The sequence below is a fragment of the Salvelinus sp. IW2-2015 genome, unplaced genomic scaffold, assembly GCF_002910315.2.
Source record: "Salvelinus sp. IW2-2015 unplaced genomic scaffold, ASM291031v2 Un_scaffold864, whole genome shotgun sequence".
NCBI lineage: Eukaryota > Metazoa > Chordata > Actinopteri > Salmoniformes > Salmonidae > Salvelinus > Salvelinus sp. IW2-2015.
The window spans coordinates 358,829-375,958 of NW_019942633.1; the positions used below are offsets into that span (position 1 = coordinate 358,829).

General features: G+C 44.0%; 1 protein-coding gene across 4 annotated transcripts in view; it reads right to left on the reverse strand.

The window, feature by feature from the left end:
* LOC112069039 (POC1 centriolar protein homolog B-like) overlaps window positions 1-17,130 on the reverse strand; it is a 54,155-nt gene that overhangs the window by 32,584 nt on the left and 4,441 nt on the right. For all 4 annotated transcript variants that reach the window (XM_024136295.2, XM_070438381.1, XM_070438380.1 and 1 more), the window contains 4 exons: window positions 16,978-17,111; window positions 14,138-14,206; window positions 13,501-13,653; window positions 13,247-13,327 (listed from right to left, as the gene is read on the reverse strand). In XM_024136295.2, coding sequence (XP_023992063.1) covers window positions 13,247-13,327; window positions 13,501-13,653; window positions 14,138-14,206; window positions 16,978-17,111 — 437 coding nt within the window. The remainder of the gene's footprint in view (window positions 1-13,246; window positions 13,328-13,500; window positions 13,654-14,137; window positions 14,207-16,977; window positions 17,112-17,130) is intronic.

A 17,130-nucleotide genomic window follows, 5' to 3' on the forward strand; every position in this document is an offset into this window, starting at 1 on the left:
GTTCTCCAGCTGTATCCACTGAAAGCATGCAATGTTCAAGGCACGAGGGCACGGGAAGCGCCGCAGAGCCGCACACAGAAGACGGACCTAGCCCATGGGGAAGGGAAGAGGAGGAAGGGGGAGGGGGATGGACCCCCACCCCGCCACACAGGCAAGACTTTAAGGGGCATTGCACTAATAAATGGAGCTGACAAGGGAAACGTTCTGCACGTTCAAACTAAAACAACTTAACTAATAACGGCATCTTTATGCTTTCGATAATAAAATACTCTTTCAAAATGYCGATGTTTATTTAGTTATGGATCCATAACGAATTACTATGGGAATAAATATAATCACAGAAATATCCTCCAATCCTCTATATGTAATTATTGGCGGAGAGTCAGATCATATTTTTCGATATACTGTAAGGCCTACCGTAGGCGACATGAGTCTCACTAGTGTTGAGTAATGTGCTGTTAAAAGTGGTGTAGCTCTTAGAATAGCCTACAACAATAGCCTACAACTATTTTAGCACCGTTTCGCGCTGCTCTGAGACAAGCATGGGGACTGGACTTGATAAATCAATGAGATTTTTTATTTTCACTGAATCTCCGTTTGGGTATTGGTTAGACTAGAATTAGAGTGTATTTACAAGGACAGCCTACTCCTTCCTCCCTGTCGGGGATTTGAAGCTCGGTCTCCCGCGTGCCCGCACGACACAGGGATTCTTTAGCTAAATAGCCCAGTACTGTACTCCCGACCGTCACATTGTACAACGCCATATTTTCCATTCCATCCTAACGGAAACCCAGAGGGTTTTTTGTTTTTCTTAGAATAGAAACACCATAATATTAATCAAATTAATCCAGAAACTCTAAAAGTAATTGGAAAGGTWGATAAATTATTTGTGACGTTGTTACAATAAAGAATGTAAACAAGATGCTGTGTTTTTATTTACAGTAGTGACGGACAGCTGGTGGCATTTTGAAAACAGGTTTTCAAACACTTGTAGCCTGGCTACTGTAGGTGTGAACATCCCCCTAYCTGCAATGTTTTCGATGCTTAAGTACTCTGAAGTGTTACATTTCTAACTCAAACAGCAGTACATTATTTCTTCATCAACATCKTTATGCTTTCGTTAATAAAATAACTAGCAACAGTTACCATTCAAAAACGAGCTGTTTATCTAAAAAGTGTCATTGTGACCAAAGAGAACAGACGAAATGTACATCGTTTTCATCAAGCCAGCTTCTTTCTATGGTGCTACCCTTTCAGAGAGGACTTRAAAATGAGCCGGAGCTGAGAGGATCACTATTTGGTTTCAGTGCATTTTCTTCAATACATATTTATTTTTTTAAATGCATATAGCCTATCAATGTGTAGGCATACTGTGTAATAAAAAAACATATATATATATATATATATTTTTTTTTAAATTGTATACTAAAAACATGATTTTGTTTTTGCAGAGCATACAAACATGCCAACAACCATCCGTGGAGATCAGAGGACTAAGGGCTGGATAAGGGGTCGCACCGAAAAAACGCATGGTTGCCAAGAAAGCGGTTAGTTTTGCTAGATTCTTAAAATGTGTACGCAGCATGTGTTGGAGTCACTTTTAATCCTTAAGTGATCTACCGTTTCTATCATAGGCCACTGTAATCGATGGGGGCTCAGGGCGGTACCATCCTGCTCATCTGATAAAGGTGCACAYGGATCAGATTSAAACTTTGAAGACCGAGATCGAGTCATTGAAGGCAGACCAGCAGAAAGAGAAACATTATCAGAGGGCAGAGATACAGATGACAGCTGATGCATTTGTCCGGGAGCCAGGTGRCATTGGCGGAGTCAGGCGTAGAATGACACGTTGAAGAGTGCGAGGAACAAGATGGAGTCACAATCCATGCCAGGCACACGTGAGCTCTGGAACTCCAACACCGRCAGGCAGAGTCAACATACCGGTCAGGTTCGTCAGTTCACCCTGACATTTCCATTCCTCTTCTGACAACAGAACTTGACCAACTGCTCACCAGGCACAGCAAGGTCCATCCAGACCGTTATGCTATTCCAAGGATGTGTAACCAAAGAGAGATACGACGAGTGGGCACAGACCACCAACCGAGGCAAATGTGGCTTACCAGTGAACCTCCGGGTGTTCATCATTAATACTTTGTCTCAGAAGTTTCTGTTCATGACTGATGCAMCCCGAAAAAGCATTAAAGACAGAGTTAATGAGGACACCGAGAAAGTCTGGACATGGCCTGCTCTCCCTTATATAAGGAATTAGGCACTTTGCTATGTTTACTTGTCAGACTGCACAGAAGCCTAATAAACAAATGCAAGTGGATTATATCTTCAAAATGCTTTATTATCCAAATGTAAAAGCATATACTGTACAGTACTGTATTTCTTCAACAGCATCTTTATGCTTTCATAATAAAATAATGATACAAATACTCTTTCAAACACACACGGCCACGTTGTACAGCGCCATTATGGCGATTAGCAGGGCTATATTTTGGCCTTAATGGGCGGCGCACAATTGGCCCAGCGTTTCTCTCCCTCTAAAAACAGAAATAAATGTTTTGGCCTTTATTCAGATAACAATGGCTCACTTTTTTAAAACAAAAATAACCTCAAATATCGTTATATGTAATCAAGTTGATGGCACAGTCATATAGCAGCACCTACATAAAGCTGAGTGACTCACTCATTCATGGCTTTGGATCAAAATAAGTACYAACATTCTTACTGATAGTCTTTAATAAATAAATGTTTTGGTTTTCCTGACCTGGACACCATGTACAGTATTATAATAGCCCATTATGGGGTATTAGCAGGACAATATACCTTTACCAACACCTCTCTGTATTTTGATACTTTGTGGATGGGGCCTCCCCAGTGGCGTAGCTGTTTAAGTCAATGCAAAATGCGTTGCTACAGATACCCGTGCCGGCCGCCACCGGGAGACCCATGAGGCGGCTTTTGSTTTTAATTTAGAATCCTCTATATGTAATTATTGGAGGAGAGTCACGTCATATTTTTTATATACTGTAGGCCTACCGTAGGCGACATGAGTCTCACTAGTGTTGAGTAATGTGCTGTTAAAAGTGGTGTAGGTCATATTTAAAGAGCATATTGAAGTTAGAAGCGTTAGGATTTGAAGCAAAAGCCTACAACTATTTTAGCACAGTTTCGCGCTGCTCTGAGACAAGCATGGGGACTGGTCTTGATAAATCAATGAGATTTTTATTTTCACTGAACCATAATATTAATCAAATGAATTAAGCAAATGAATTAAGCAAGTACCAGTCAAAAGTTGACACCTACACATTCCAGGGTTTTTCTATATTTTTACTATTTTCTACATTGTAGAATAATAGTGAAGACATCACAACTATGAAATAACACACATGRAATCAGTTAGGAACAAATTCTTATTTTACAAGGACAGCTTACTCCTTCCTCCCCGTCGGGGAATTAAACCCTGGTCTCCCACGTGCCTGCATTCTCTAGTACAGCCACTATTGAAAGCTTTTAAATGCTTCTCAAAGATGCCCTCTGGTGGTCAAACTAGCACTAACTAGCATTAAATGGAACCAGTGATTCACACTTAAATAACGTGCCATTGAATTCTGTGGMACCATGCAAGCTGCGCCACAGTACGCTGAAACTTTTAAAGGACAAACCACTGTATAGACATCTATGTTTAGGTCRAATCAAGGCTGGTCCAGACCGGAACAAAACCTGAAACAAACGTCTATGATTTAAGATTTGGTCCGGACGGGACCAAAAACCAACGACTAGACAGGACCAAAAGGCATCAGCGTCGGTCCATGCTTACAGAGTTACACGGAACCCAAACCGGCTGCGCGTATGAGCCATCATGCGCTATCGTGCATACATTTACGTGTACACCAAACGCGATCACGACACGCAGGTTAAAATATCAAAACAAACTCTGAACCAATKACATTAATTTGGGGACAGGTCGAAAGGCATTAAACATGTATGGCAATTTAGCTAGTTAGCTTGCACTTGCTAGCTAATTTGTCCTATTTAGCTAGCTTACTGTTGCTAGCTAATTTGTCCTGGGATATAAACATTGAGTTGTCCTTGTTATTTTATCTGAAATGCACCTCTACTCCGACAATTAATCCACACATAAAACAGCCAACMGAAATGTTTCTAGTCATCTCTCCTCCTTCCAGGCTTTTTCATCTTTGAACTTATATGGTGATCGCATCTAAACTTTCATAGTATTACCCCGACAACTGGCAACAAAGTTAGTCTTTCAATCACCCACGTGGGTATAACCAATGATGAGATGGCACGTGGGTACCTGCTTCTATAAACCAATGAGGAGATGGGAGAGGCAGGACTTTCAGCTCGATCTGTGTCAGAAATAGAAAGGAGTTCTATTTTAGCCCTTGGCRTCGCAGATGCTCGTTGTATACAGATACAAACTYGAAACCACTGATCATGACAATTTAGCCCACGGGATGAAACTCCTGGACAGCAGTTGTGAGTAGCCTGATTGTCCATTCCATGTATTTATTTAACTAGGCAAGTCAGTTAAGAACCAATTCTTATTTACAGTGACGGCCTACACCGGCCAAACCTGGACGACGCTGGGCCAATTGTGCACCGCCCTATGGGACTCCAAATCACAGCCGGTTGTGATACAGCCTTGATTCAAAAAGGGTGTCTGTAGTGACGCCTCAAGCACTGAGATGCTGTGCCTTAGACTGCTGCGCCACTTGGGAGCATTTTACTTCGACCGGTCCTGTTTTTAGGATACACTACATGACCAAGAGTATATGGACACCTGCTCATCAAACATCTCATTCCAAAATCATGGACATTAATATGGGGTTGGTCCCCCCTTTGCTGCTATAACAGCATCCACTCTTCTGGGAAGGCTTTCCACTAGATGTTGGAACATTGCTGCGGGGACTTGCTTCCATTCAGCCACAAGAGCATTAGCGAGGTCAAGCACTGATGTTGGGTGATTAGGCYTGGCTCACAGTCTGCATTCCAATTCATCCCAAAGGTGTTCGATGGGGTGGAGGTCAGTCAAGTTCTTCCACACCGATCTCGACAAACCATTTCTGCATGGACCTCACTTTGTGCACAGGAGCATTGTCATGCTGAAACAGGAAAGGGCCTTCCTCAAACTGTTGCCACAAAGTTGGAAGTACAGAATTGTCCAGAAAGTCATTGTATGTTATAKCATTAAGCTGTACCTTCACTGGAACTAAGGGGCCATGCCATCATGAAAAACAGCCCCGGACCATTATTTCTCCACCAAACTTGACAGTTGGCACAATGCATTCAGGCAAGTAGCATTCTCCTGGCATACGCCAAACCCAGATTTGTCCGTTGGCCTGCCAGATCGTGAAGCGTGATTCATCACTCCAGGGAACTCGTTTCCACTGCTCCAGAGTCCAATGGTGGCGAGCTTTACACCACTCCAGCCGATGCACGGCCATAGAAACCCATTTCATGAAGCTCTCGACAAAGTTATTGTGCTGACATTGCTTCCAAAGGCAGTTTGGAACTCGGTAGTTAGTATTGCAACCAAGGACAGACAATTTTTACACGCTACTCGCTGGTCCCGTTCTCTGAGCTTCTGTGACATACCACTTTGGGGCTAAGCCGTTGTTGCTCCTAGACGTTTCCACTTCACAATAACAGCACTTACAGATGACCAGGACAGCTCTAGCAGGGCAGAAATTTGACAAACTAACTTGTTGGAAAGGTGGCAACCTATGACAGTGACACATTGAAAGTCAGAGATCTTCACGAAGGCCATTCTACTGCCAATGTTTGTCTATGAAGACTGCATGGCTGTGTGCTCGATTTTATACACTGGTGTGGCTAAAGTTGGCAAATCCACTCATTTGAAGGGGTGTCCACATGCTTTTGTATATATAGTGTATGTTTGTTAACATGTCGGTGCATTTTTTTATTTGATTGGGCGACCATTTAGGTTAGGCTATTTGATCTGAGAAGTTAGGTAAAAAGTATCTGTCTCATTATATTGTCATAGATTTTATCTCCAGCCTGTAGACTAGTGAAAAGGCCACATACTCTTTCTACTATACCCTATATCTGCTACATGATTTACCTTAGATTATTTTTCAGACTAAATGTTGGAGTGCCGCAGCGATTCTTTTCTCCAACAGTACCCCGGAGAGGCGTGCTTGGAATCGACAAGATAAATATTTTGCGCCCCTGCCTTTRACAAGTGGGCACAGCTTATCATAGGGCGCCATCAGCGCTCACCTAAAAAGCCCATATGCCACTGGTTGAGAGAAATTGTCATTGTATTTGGGCAGAATTATGTGAGGTTTTCTGTGTTGTTGGAGATGGGTCTTKGTCAGTTTAGCTCAGAAAATGCCGACCKTGTCAATCTGCCGCCATGTGCAGCCACCTAATCCTGCCTCATAAGTGGGCCAGCCTTGGGTAGTCCAAGGCAGCAGCACAGCCCTCAAGCAACAGCCTGCCTGCTTCCTCTGAGTCTGAGTGCTCACTGCATAAGGGGGAGATGAGGAAGAGAGACTGAGTGAGGGAGGGAAGGAGAGACCGAGAAAACCCTACTAAATTAGTGATCAGGCTTGCCCCGCTTGTATCTTTGATGAGTGAGATCATGTTTGGCCACTCACATGATGCCAACGCCACAGCGACTGCAGTGAGGGCTGCTTGGAGGGAGAGGGCCGATAGAGGAATAGCAGATGTATAGTGTCTTGCGACGTTTTCCGTTTTGTCCCCTCCATCACCAGACGATTGACTAGTTGGGAAATGTTGCGTAAACATCTCAGTTACAGGAACACCACCTCCACAATAAGTACATCACATAACAGCAAAAAGGACAATGTCGATATGCAGGCCTTTGTGTTACTCAGAGGAGAGATGGTTCATTCGATCAATATCTTTACAGGACCTGAAAAGACGGAGCATTCATTGAGAGAAATCATGTTCATGTTGGCACATCAGAAGCCTTCTAAGTGCATAGAACATACACAGAMTATTTATTTTAAGCATAGTGTTCACTCCCAGGCGGTTAGGAGGAAGTCTCTAAGATAGAGCTTGGACAATATGGGCCATTAGAACAAGACAATTGATAGCTAAAACATTGAAAACAGTAGTTTCAAGGTTAACACAAAAGTGAACTGGTGCACACTAATGTTGTCATGATAATTGAGTCAATTTATCGTGATAGATATTTATTTTTTTAGGGCCTATAGTAGTTTGGTACACATCCCTCAGTGTATTTCTCTGTACGTGGAGTTCACTCTCACGCGGTTAGGCGGAAATCTCTGCCAGCTCTCCTCTCCTGGTGGAAAGTGACCCTGGCTCCCCTGGGGACTGTGTGTGTGTGTGTGTGTGTGTGTGTGTGTGTGTGTGTGTCTGTGTCTATCTTAAGCCACTTCGATCATGTCTGGTCACTCGTGCTCTTCTATCCACAGCACTTAAATCTGGTATCCACACCTCTGGGCCATCCAATATCCTGTATTTCCTGTTCCTACTGCACAGGACGGAAGCTTTGGTGCTGGCAGATTCTTGTTTACACGGTAGCATGACAAAAGAAAACAAATTGTATTACATCATATTGCCATTTGCTCTGGACTAATTTCACACCTGCCTACTTCATGTAGTTCAGTTGATGTGATTTCAATTGAACGCAAATTCAGTTGACACTCAAGGTACACTCCCATTGTCTCAGCCACTAACCCAGAGAGGAGGCGGAGTGAGATGACAGACAGGCAGGCGAGGGACACAGCAGTGGAAAAACATGAATGCACCATTTGCCTTTGAGTCATCCCCAACACACACACACACTGGGCTTCCGAGTGGCACAGCAGAAACCCTGGTTCAAATCCAGACTATCACAACCGGCCGTGATTGGGAATCCCATAGGGCGGCGCACAGTTGGCCCAGGGTCATCCGGGTTTGGCCGGTGTAGGCCGTCACTGTCAATAAGAATATGTTCTTAACTGACTTGCCTTTAAATAAAAAAATCTCACATTCAGAAAGTATTCAGACCCCTTGACTTTAAAACATTGGTTTGTTACAGCCTTATTCTAAAATGGATTACACACAGTTGAAGTGGAAGTTTACATACACCTTAGCCAAATACATTTAAACTCAGTTTCACAATTCCTGACATTTAATCCTAGTAAAAATTCCCTGTCTTAGGTCAGTTAGGATCACCACTTTATTTTAAGAATGTGAAATGTCCGAAAAATAGAAAAAGAGAATGATTTATTTCAGATTTGATTTTCTTTCATCACATTCCCAGTGGGTCAGACGCTTACATACACTCAATTAGTATTTGGTAACATTGCCTTTAAATTGTTTAACTTGGGTCAACCGTTTCAGGTAGCCTTCCACAAGTTCCACAATAAGTTGGGTGAATGTTGTCCTTTCCTCCTGACAAAGCTGGTGTAACTGAGTCAGGTTTATAGGCCTCCTTGCTCCAAACACTTGTTCAGTTCTGCCTACAAATTTTCTATATGATTAAGGTCAGGGCTTTGTGATGGCCACTCCAATACTGACTTTGTTGTCCTTAAGCCATTTTGCCACATCTTTGGAAGTATGCTTGGGGTCATTGTCCATTTGGAAGACCCATTTGCGAACAAGCTTTAACTTCCTGACTGATGTCTTGAGATGTTGCGTCAATATATCCACATAATTGTCCTGCCTCGTGATGCCATCTATTTTGTGAATGCACCAGTCCCTCCTGCAGCAAAGCACCCCCACAACATGATGCTGCCACCCCAGTGCTTCACGGTTGGGATCTTCGGCTTGCAAGCCACCCCGTTTTCCTCCAAACATAATGATGGTCATTATGGCCAAACGGTTCCATTTTTGTTTCATCAGAGGACATTTCTCAAAAAGTACAATCTTTGTCCCATGTGCAGTTGCAAACCATAGTCTGGCTTTATGGCGTTTTTGAAGCAGTGGCTTCTTCCTTGATGAGCGGCCTTTCAGGTTATGTCGATATAGGCTGGTTTTAATGTGGATATAGATACTTTTGTACCCGTTTCCTCCAGCATCTTCACAAGGTCCTTTGCTGTTGTTCTGGGATTGATTTGCACTTTTCACACCAAAGTACATTCATCTCTAGGAGACAGAAAAGCGTCTCCTTCCTGAGCGGTATGAGGCTGCGTGGTCCCATGGTGTTTATACTTGCGTACTATTGTTTGTACAGATGAATGTGGTACCTTCAGGCGTCGGAATTTGCTCCCAGGATGAACCAGACTTGTGGAGGTCTACAATTTTTTGCTGAGGTCTTGGCTAATTTCTTTTGATTTCCCATAATGTCAAGCAAAGAGGCACTGAGTTTGAGGTAGGCCTAAGAATACATCCACAGGTACACTCCAATTGACTCAAATGATGTCAATTAGCCAATCAGAAGCTTCTAAAGCCATGACATCATTTTCTGTCATTTTCAAGCTGTTTAAAAGGCACAGTCAATTTAGTGTATTAAACTCCTGGCCTACTGGAATTGTGATACAGTGAATTATAAGTGAAATAATCTGTCTGTTAATAATTGTTGGAAAAATGACTTGTGTCATGCACAAAGTAGATGTCCTAACCGACTTGCAAACACTATAGTTTGTTAACAAAAAATTTGTGGAGTGGTTGAAAAACGAGTTTTAATGACTCCAACATAAGTGTAAATCCGACTTCAACTGTACATACAATACTACTATTTTTTCCTCAATCTGAGCGCTTTGGGGCAGGTTTTCATCAAGGATCTCTGTACTTTGCTCCGTTCATCTTTCCCTCGATCCTGACTAGTCTCCGAGACCCTGCCGCTGAAATACATCCCCACAGCCTGATGCTTCCACCGCCATGCGTCACCGTAGGGATGGTACCAGGTTTTCTCCAGACATGACACTTGGCATTCACGCCAAAGAGTCACATCTTGGTTTCATCAGACCTGAGAATCTTGTTTCTCATGGTCTGAGAGTCCTTTAGGTGCCTTTTGGCAAACTCCAAGTGGGCTGTCATGTGCCTTTTACAGTGGAGTGGCTTCCATCTGGCCTCTACCATAAAGGCCTGATTTGTGGAGTACTGCAGAGATGTTTGTCCTTCTGGAAGGTTCTCCCATCTTCACAGAGGAACTCTGGAGCTCTGTGAGTGACCATCGGGCTCTTAGTCACCTCCCTCACCAAGGCCCTTCTCCCCTGATTGCTCAGTTTGGCCGGGCAGCCAGCTCTAGGAAGAGTCTTGGTGGTTCCAAACTTCTTCCATTTAAGAATGATGGAGGCCACTGTGTTCTTGGGGACCTTCAATGCTGCAGAAATGTTTGGGTACCCTTCCACAGAGGTGTGCCTCGACACAATCCTGTCTCGGAGCTCTACGGACGATTCCTTCGACCTCAATGCTTTGTTTTTGCTCTGACATGCACTGTCAACTGTGGGACCTTATATAGACAGGTGTGTGCTTTTCCAAATCAATTAAATTTACCACAGGTGGACTCCAAGTTGTAGAAACATCTTAAGGATGATCAATGGAAACAGGATGCACCTGAGCTCAATTTCGAGTCTCAAAACAAACGGTCTGAATACTAATGTAAATAAAGWWTCTGTTTTTATTTTTAATAAATTAGCTAAAATTTCTAAAAACCTGTATTCACGTCGTCATAATGGGGTATTATGTAGATTGATGAGGAAAACATTTAATAACATTTAGAATAAGGCTGTAACGTAACAAAAATGTGGAAAAAGTCWGTCTGAATACTTTACGAATGCACTGTATGTGGTAACACGTTTCATGCCAATAAAGCCATTTGAATTGAGAGAACGAGAAGAGGGCAAGAGGGAGAATGAGAAAAAGAGCCAGAGAACAAAGGGGAAGAGAACAGGCAATTAAGTAGAAAGCAATGAGAATCTACAGGAATTGAGTCATGTCAAAGTGCGTCACAATTTACACCATAGATTTACGCACGGAAGCATACATAACATTGKCATGTAGCCTCATCGGCATAGGCACACTGTACCCCGCCACACACTTATGAAAGCCTACATACACACAAAAGTCTCCAAGACATAAACACATGCATACGCACAAACAGCCTATAACATATAAAAGCATACTCACACAGACGRAATCACCCTGAAATAATGACTGGCAGTGGGTAAAGACCCCCTCCAAGCAGAATTCAGCCCCTCCCTCCCTCACTACGCTTGTTAAGGAAGCAACATTAGGAAACACTAACCCAGGGCAGGAAGATACTGTGTGGGTTTGGAGGATATCTAGTAGTCCTCCCCGGTGATGGGAGCTGACAGGGAAGGACCAGGGTGAACCACCCTAGTCCTTTCATTCAGTACAGGCCTCTGTTAGCTAACAGAGTGTGTGTGTGTGTGTGTGTGTGTGTGTGTGTGTGTGTGTGTGTGTGTTAGTCTGGGAGATGCCCCGAGATGCTTTACTCTCGCTGCTTCACTTTCTCTCCCTCTCTCTGCTGGCAGGCACGGGCATCCACTCAGCGACGCTCTGGCGACTCACACAGGAAGCCAAGCCAACCTCACACAGAGAAGAGAGGAAGCCAGACAGAGCAAGCCAGACAGAGAGCGAGCAAGACAGAGAGCGAGCCAGAGCGAACAAGCGAGCGAGAACAGAAGAGCGAGCCAGAGCGCAACAAGCGAGCGACACACAGAGCGAGAGAGACAGAGAGCGAGCCAAGCGAACAAGCGAGCGACACACAGAGCGAACAAGCGAGCGACAGAGGACAGAGAGCGCGAGCGCCGAGCCCCAGAGACAGAGAGCGCGAGCGCCAGAGACAGAGAGCGCCGAGCGCCAGAGACAAGAACAGAGAGCGCGAGCGCCAGAGACAGAGAGCGCGAGCGCCAGAGACAGGACAGAGAGCGCCAGAGACAGAGAGCGCCAGAGACAGAGACAGAGAGCGCCAAGAGCGCGAGCGCCAGAGACAGAGAGCGCCAGAGAGCAGCGAGCGCCAGAGAGGCGCGAGCGCCAGAGACAGAGAGCGCGACGCCAGAGACAGAGAGCGCGAGCGCCAGAGACAGAGAGCGCGAGCGCCAGAGACAGAGAGCGCCGAGCGACAGAGACAGAGAGCGCCAGAGACAGAGACAGACAGAGCGCCAGAGACAGAGACAGAGACAGACAGAGCGCCAGAGACAGACAGAGCCAGACAGAGCGCGAGCGCCAGAGCCAGACAGAGCGCGAGCGCCAGAGCCAGACAGAGCGCGAGCGCCAGAGCCAGACAGAGCGCGAGCGCCAGAGCCAGACAGAGCGCGAGCGCCAGAGCCAGACAGAGCGCGAGCGCCAGAGCCAGAAGAGCGCGAGCGCCAGAGCCAGACAGAGCGCGAGCGCCAGAGCCAGACAGAGCGCGAGCGCCAGAGCCAGACAGAGCGCGAGCGACAGAGCCAGACAGAGCGCGAGCGACAGAGCCAGACAGAGCGCGACAGAGCCAGACAGAGAGCGACAGAGCCAGACAGAGAGGAAAAGGAGGATAGTACATGCAGCCAGACAGTACTTTTTAGAGAAGAAGAGAGAGAGAAGCTCTTTGCTGCCTACATGGCTGAATGGGATCTGCATATTCAGTAGGCATGTTGTTCCCACATCATGTACTGTGATAACATTAACTCAACACACCATCTACAAAGATGCTGGATGCTACCAACAATGTCAAACTGTGTCTGTCCGCAGCGCACCCATTTAGGCCTATCTGACATGAATGAGCACATGAACAAACTCATGAATGAATAAACTACATATTACTTTGTTCTTCTACAACCACAGAGAAGCCCAAGCTGCCTACAGTACAGTGTTGCTCTGTTTGTCAACCAAAAATAGCTCCCTGGTATTGTGAATGCCTTTGAGTGCATTGTGGGTCAGGACACTGCAACAGAGCACACACAGAGAAGGTGTTGATAATGCTGTTGTCACCAATGACACAATTAAACACTGGTCTGTATCACCACCTGGTGGACTATACATGTTACACATCATGAAGTCTACCCGGGAAACTCAGACAGCGCACCATTACACACACACACACACACACACACATTCTGGTGGTCAGTCCAAGGACATGTTCATTAGGGCACACAGTAAGGGAAAATTAAAACGGTTTCTTATTGGAAAAGACCCCGTTTCACTCAGTTTTGGAGCGTTTCCTTTTGTTTCATGCCTACTGAAGATGAGCTCAGTTATAGCCAGATGAAAATGACATCTGACTGTGCTGATTGGCTGTGAGGGAGAGAGTGCTGGTGGGTAGAAGGGTTCTTACCGTAGTGGCTGTGTAGAGGGCCTGGCCCACCTCTATGACCGCTGGGGCAGTGGTCTGGGTGTCTGCCACCATGGGACTGATCTATGGGGAGGGAGGAGAACAATGGTGTGAAGCATTAGGAATACAAACACCACCTGTATGCATTATGGATGCATTTATAGGAACAGRAATTTTACATTGGCTGAATCAAATGTGAAGTCAGTGGGAAGATGATTGTGTTTATTCATGTGCTGTTATGTCTGTTGCCCTCTGACCTCTATAGCCCCAGACTGGGCGGAGTGGAGGTGAGGTCCTCGGGGGTAGATGTCTGTCAGGTGAGGAGGGGGGTCGGGGGTGACCCGCTGGCTGTGTTTGCTCAGGACCTCACGGTAGTCAAAAGAATCAAAGTTGGTCTTCCACATTAAAACCTGGGGGCGGTAGGTAGCCTCGCGGTTAAGAGCGTTGGAAGGTCGTTGAGCCAAAAGGTCGCTGGTTCTAATCCCCAAGCAGACTAGGTTAAAAATATGCTGATGTGCCCTTGAGCAAGGAACTTAACCCTGATTGTTCCTGTAAATGGCTCTGCTAAATGACAAATGTAACTGTTGATAGATGTGAGCCATTAGGGCAGGGAACCAGCTCATCATTGCAAATAAGTCGATTTTTTATTTAACTAAGTCAGATAAGAACAAATTCTTATTTACAATGACAGCCTACCCCGGCCAAACCCTCSTCTAACCCGGACGATGGGAGAATATGGTAGTCAGTCCGGAGCATACAGAGATCTACTACCTGCATTTTTCCAATAAGAACACTGATCAGATTTAGATTTTATGTAGAAAAATATTTTGCTGGTSTTCCTTACTGAGCTATCTGCTTCCCTTCATACCATGAACACACAGTTAGTCCACCCACCTGAGCATCACAACCCCCTGAGGCGAAGAAGTCTCCTCCCCTGGAGAAGGCCACAGTCAGGACAGGACCCTAAGAGTCAAAACAACTAGACCCCTTCAAAATCACAGACACTACAACATAAGACAACATAACATAAGAGATCATGATAGCTCATTGCTTCAGATGTTCAGATCATAGAATTTAATTACTAATAATAATAAAATAATCTAGCAATTCTATTTCTATAGTCCAGATGGGTATGTCTATAGAAATGTTTGTGATCATACGCACGTCCTTAGGTTCTGGGCTAATAAACAATGCCAGTAAAGAACAGGAAGACTTGCACACCGTTTACGCTCCCAATTCACTGCTTTACTGACTACGTTTCCAAAGCGGATCTTCGTCAGGTMGAGTGCTCACGTCCCACCTCACATGACCATTAAACACACGACACATGGTGGGTGTGGAAACAATTCACTTTAATTAAATCACTGATGCACATAAAGGATTGGTCATAAACAATTATATTTGGCATCATTCCGTGTTCCACAAAAAACGTGGTATACTGGATCAAGTGTATTTGTGGTCTATGCTATGTAGGAAAAACAAAATAAGCTCTGAAAACAAGGATAGCAAAACAAGGAGTAAAAACAGGAATAGAGGTCGACCGATTATGATTTTAACGCCGATACCGATTGGAGGTCCAAAAAAAGCCGATACCGATTAATCTGACGATTTATATATATATATATATATATATATGCAATAATGACAATTACAACAATACTGACTGAACAATGAACACTTATTTTAACTTAATATAATATATCAATAAAATCTATTTAGTCTCAAATAAATAACGAAACATGTTGAATTTGGTTTAAATAATGCAAAAACAAAGTGTTGGAGAAGAAAGTAAAAGTGCAATATGTGCCATGTAAAAAAGCTAACGTTTAAGTTCCTTGCTCAGAACATGAGAACATATGAAAGCTGGTGGTTCCTTTTAACATGAGTCTTCAATATTCCCAGGAAGGAAGTTTTAGGTTGTATTATTATAGGACTATTTCTCTCTATACCATTTGTATTTTATATACCTTTGCCTATTGGATGTTCTAATAGGTACTGCCAGTATTGCCAGCCTAATCTCGGGAGTTGATAGGCTTGAAGTCATAAACAGCGCAATGCTTGAAGCATTGCGAAGAGCTGCTGTCAAACGCAGTAAAGTGCTGTTTGAATGAATGCTTACTAGCCTGCTGCTGCCTACCACCGCTCAGTCAGACTGCTCTATCAAATCATACAGTTAATTATAATAACACAAAGAAATACGAGCCGTAGGTCATTAATATGGTCAAATCCGGAAACTATCATTTCGAAAATAAACATTTATTCTTTCAGTGAAATACAGAAACGTTCCGTATTTTATCTAAGGGTGGCATCCATCAGTCTAAATATTCCTGTTACATTGCACAACCTTCAACGTTATGTCATAATTACGTAAAATTCTGGCAAATTAGTTCGCAACGAACCAGGCGGCCCAAACTGTTGCATATACCCTGACTCTGTTGCACAGAACGCAAGAGAAGAGACACAATTTCCCTAGTTTAATAATCGCCTGCTAACATACATTTCTTTTAACTAAATATGCAGGTTTAAAAAATATACTTCTGTGTATTGATTTTAAGAAAGGCATTGATGTTTATGGTTAGGTACATTTGTGCAACATTTGTGCTTTTTTCGCAAATGCGCTTTTGTTTAATCATCCCCCGTTTGGCGAAGTTGGCTGTCTTTGTTAGGAAGAAATGGTCGTCACATAGTTCGCAACGAGCCAGGCGGCCCAAACTGCTGCATATACCCTGACTCTGTTGCACAGAACGCAAGAGAAGTGACACAATTTCCCTAATTAAAAGAAATTCATGTTAGCAGGCAATATTAACTAAATATGCAGGTTTAAAAATATATACTTGTGTATTGATTTTAAGAAAAGCGTTGATGTTTATGGTTAGGTACACATTGGTGCAACGACAGTGCTTTTTTCGCTTGTTAAATCACCCGTTTGGCGAAGTAGGCTGTGATTCAATGATAAATTAACAGGCACCGCATTGATTATATGCATCGCAGGACAAGGTAGATAAACTAGTAATATCATTAACCATGTGTAGTTAACTAGTGATTATGTTAAGATTGATTGTTTTTTATAAGATAAGTTTAATGCTAGCTAGCACCTTACCTTGGCTCCTTGCTGCACTCGCATAACAGGTAGTCAGCCTGCCACGCAGTCTCGTTGTGGAGTGCAATGTGATCGGCCATGATCGGTGTCCAAAAATGCCGATTGTTATGAAAACATGAAATCGGCCCTAATTAATCGGCCATTTCGATTAATCGGTCGACCTCTAAACAGGACTCTTAAATAGAGAAAGCCTGTGCATAATCATGGAGGCTCATCACAACATCAGCTCTGAGAGCAGTACACTGGTATCGAGCTTCCAAGGTAATCTAGTTTTTTTTTTTTTCGTTTTTTTTTACTGTTGCCTAAGTTTAAACTTGGACCCATTTGACCATATGTACCTGTGTGATTAATTATAGATTGACTATGTGCAAAAGGGAATTGAATTGTTTCCACACCCACACTGCGTCATGTGCGTCATGGTCATGTGAGGTCAAAAGCGTATATTTGGGGATGTGAGCACTCAGTCTGTTTGACCTGATGAAGATCCGTTTCGGATCGAAACGTAGTGAATAAAGAGATGAATTGGGAGCATAAACAGTGTATGGGCCTTCTTCTTCTTTTCAGATGGGCGTGTCCACATACTGTAGCATAAAGAACAGCCTTAGCGTGGTCCTAAATGTGGCCTAAGCATTACCTTGTGTCCGTGGAGGGTGTAGATGAGGCGTCCCTCCAGCAGGTCCAGGATCTTCACTGTGCAGTCACTGGAGCCACTGATCAGATAGTTTCCAGACGGGTGGAAGGAAAAGCAATTGATCCCTGCACTGTGGACTGATACCAAAGACAGAGG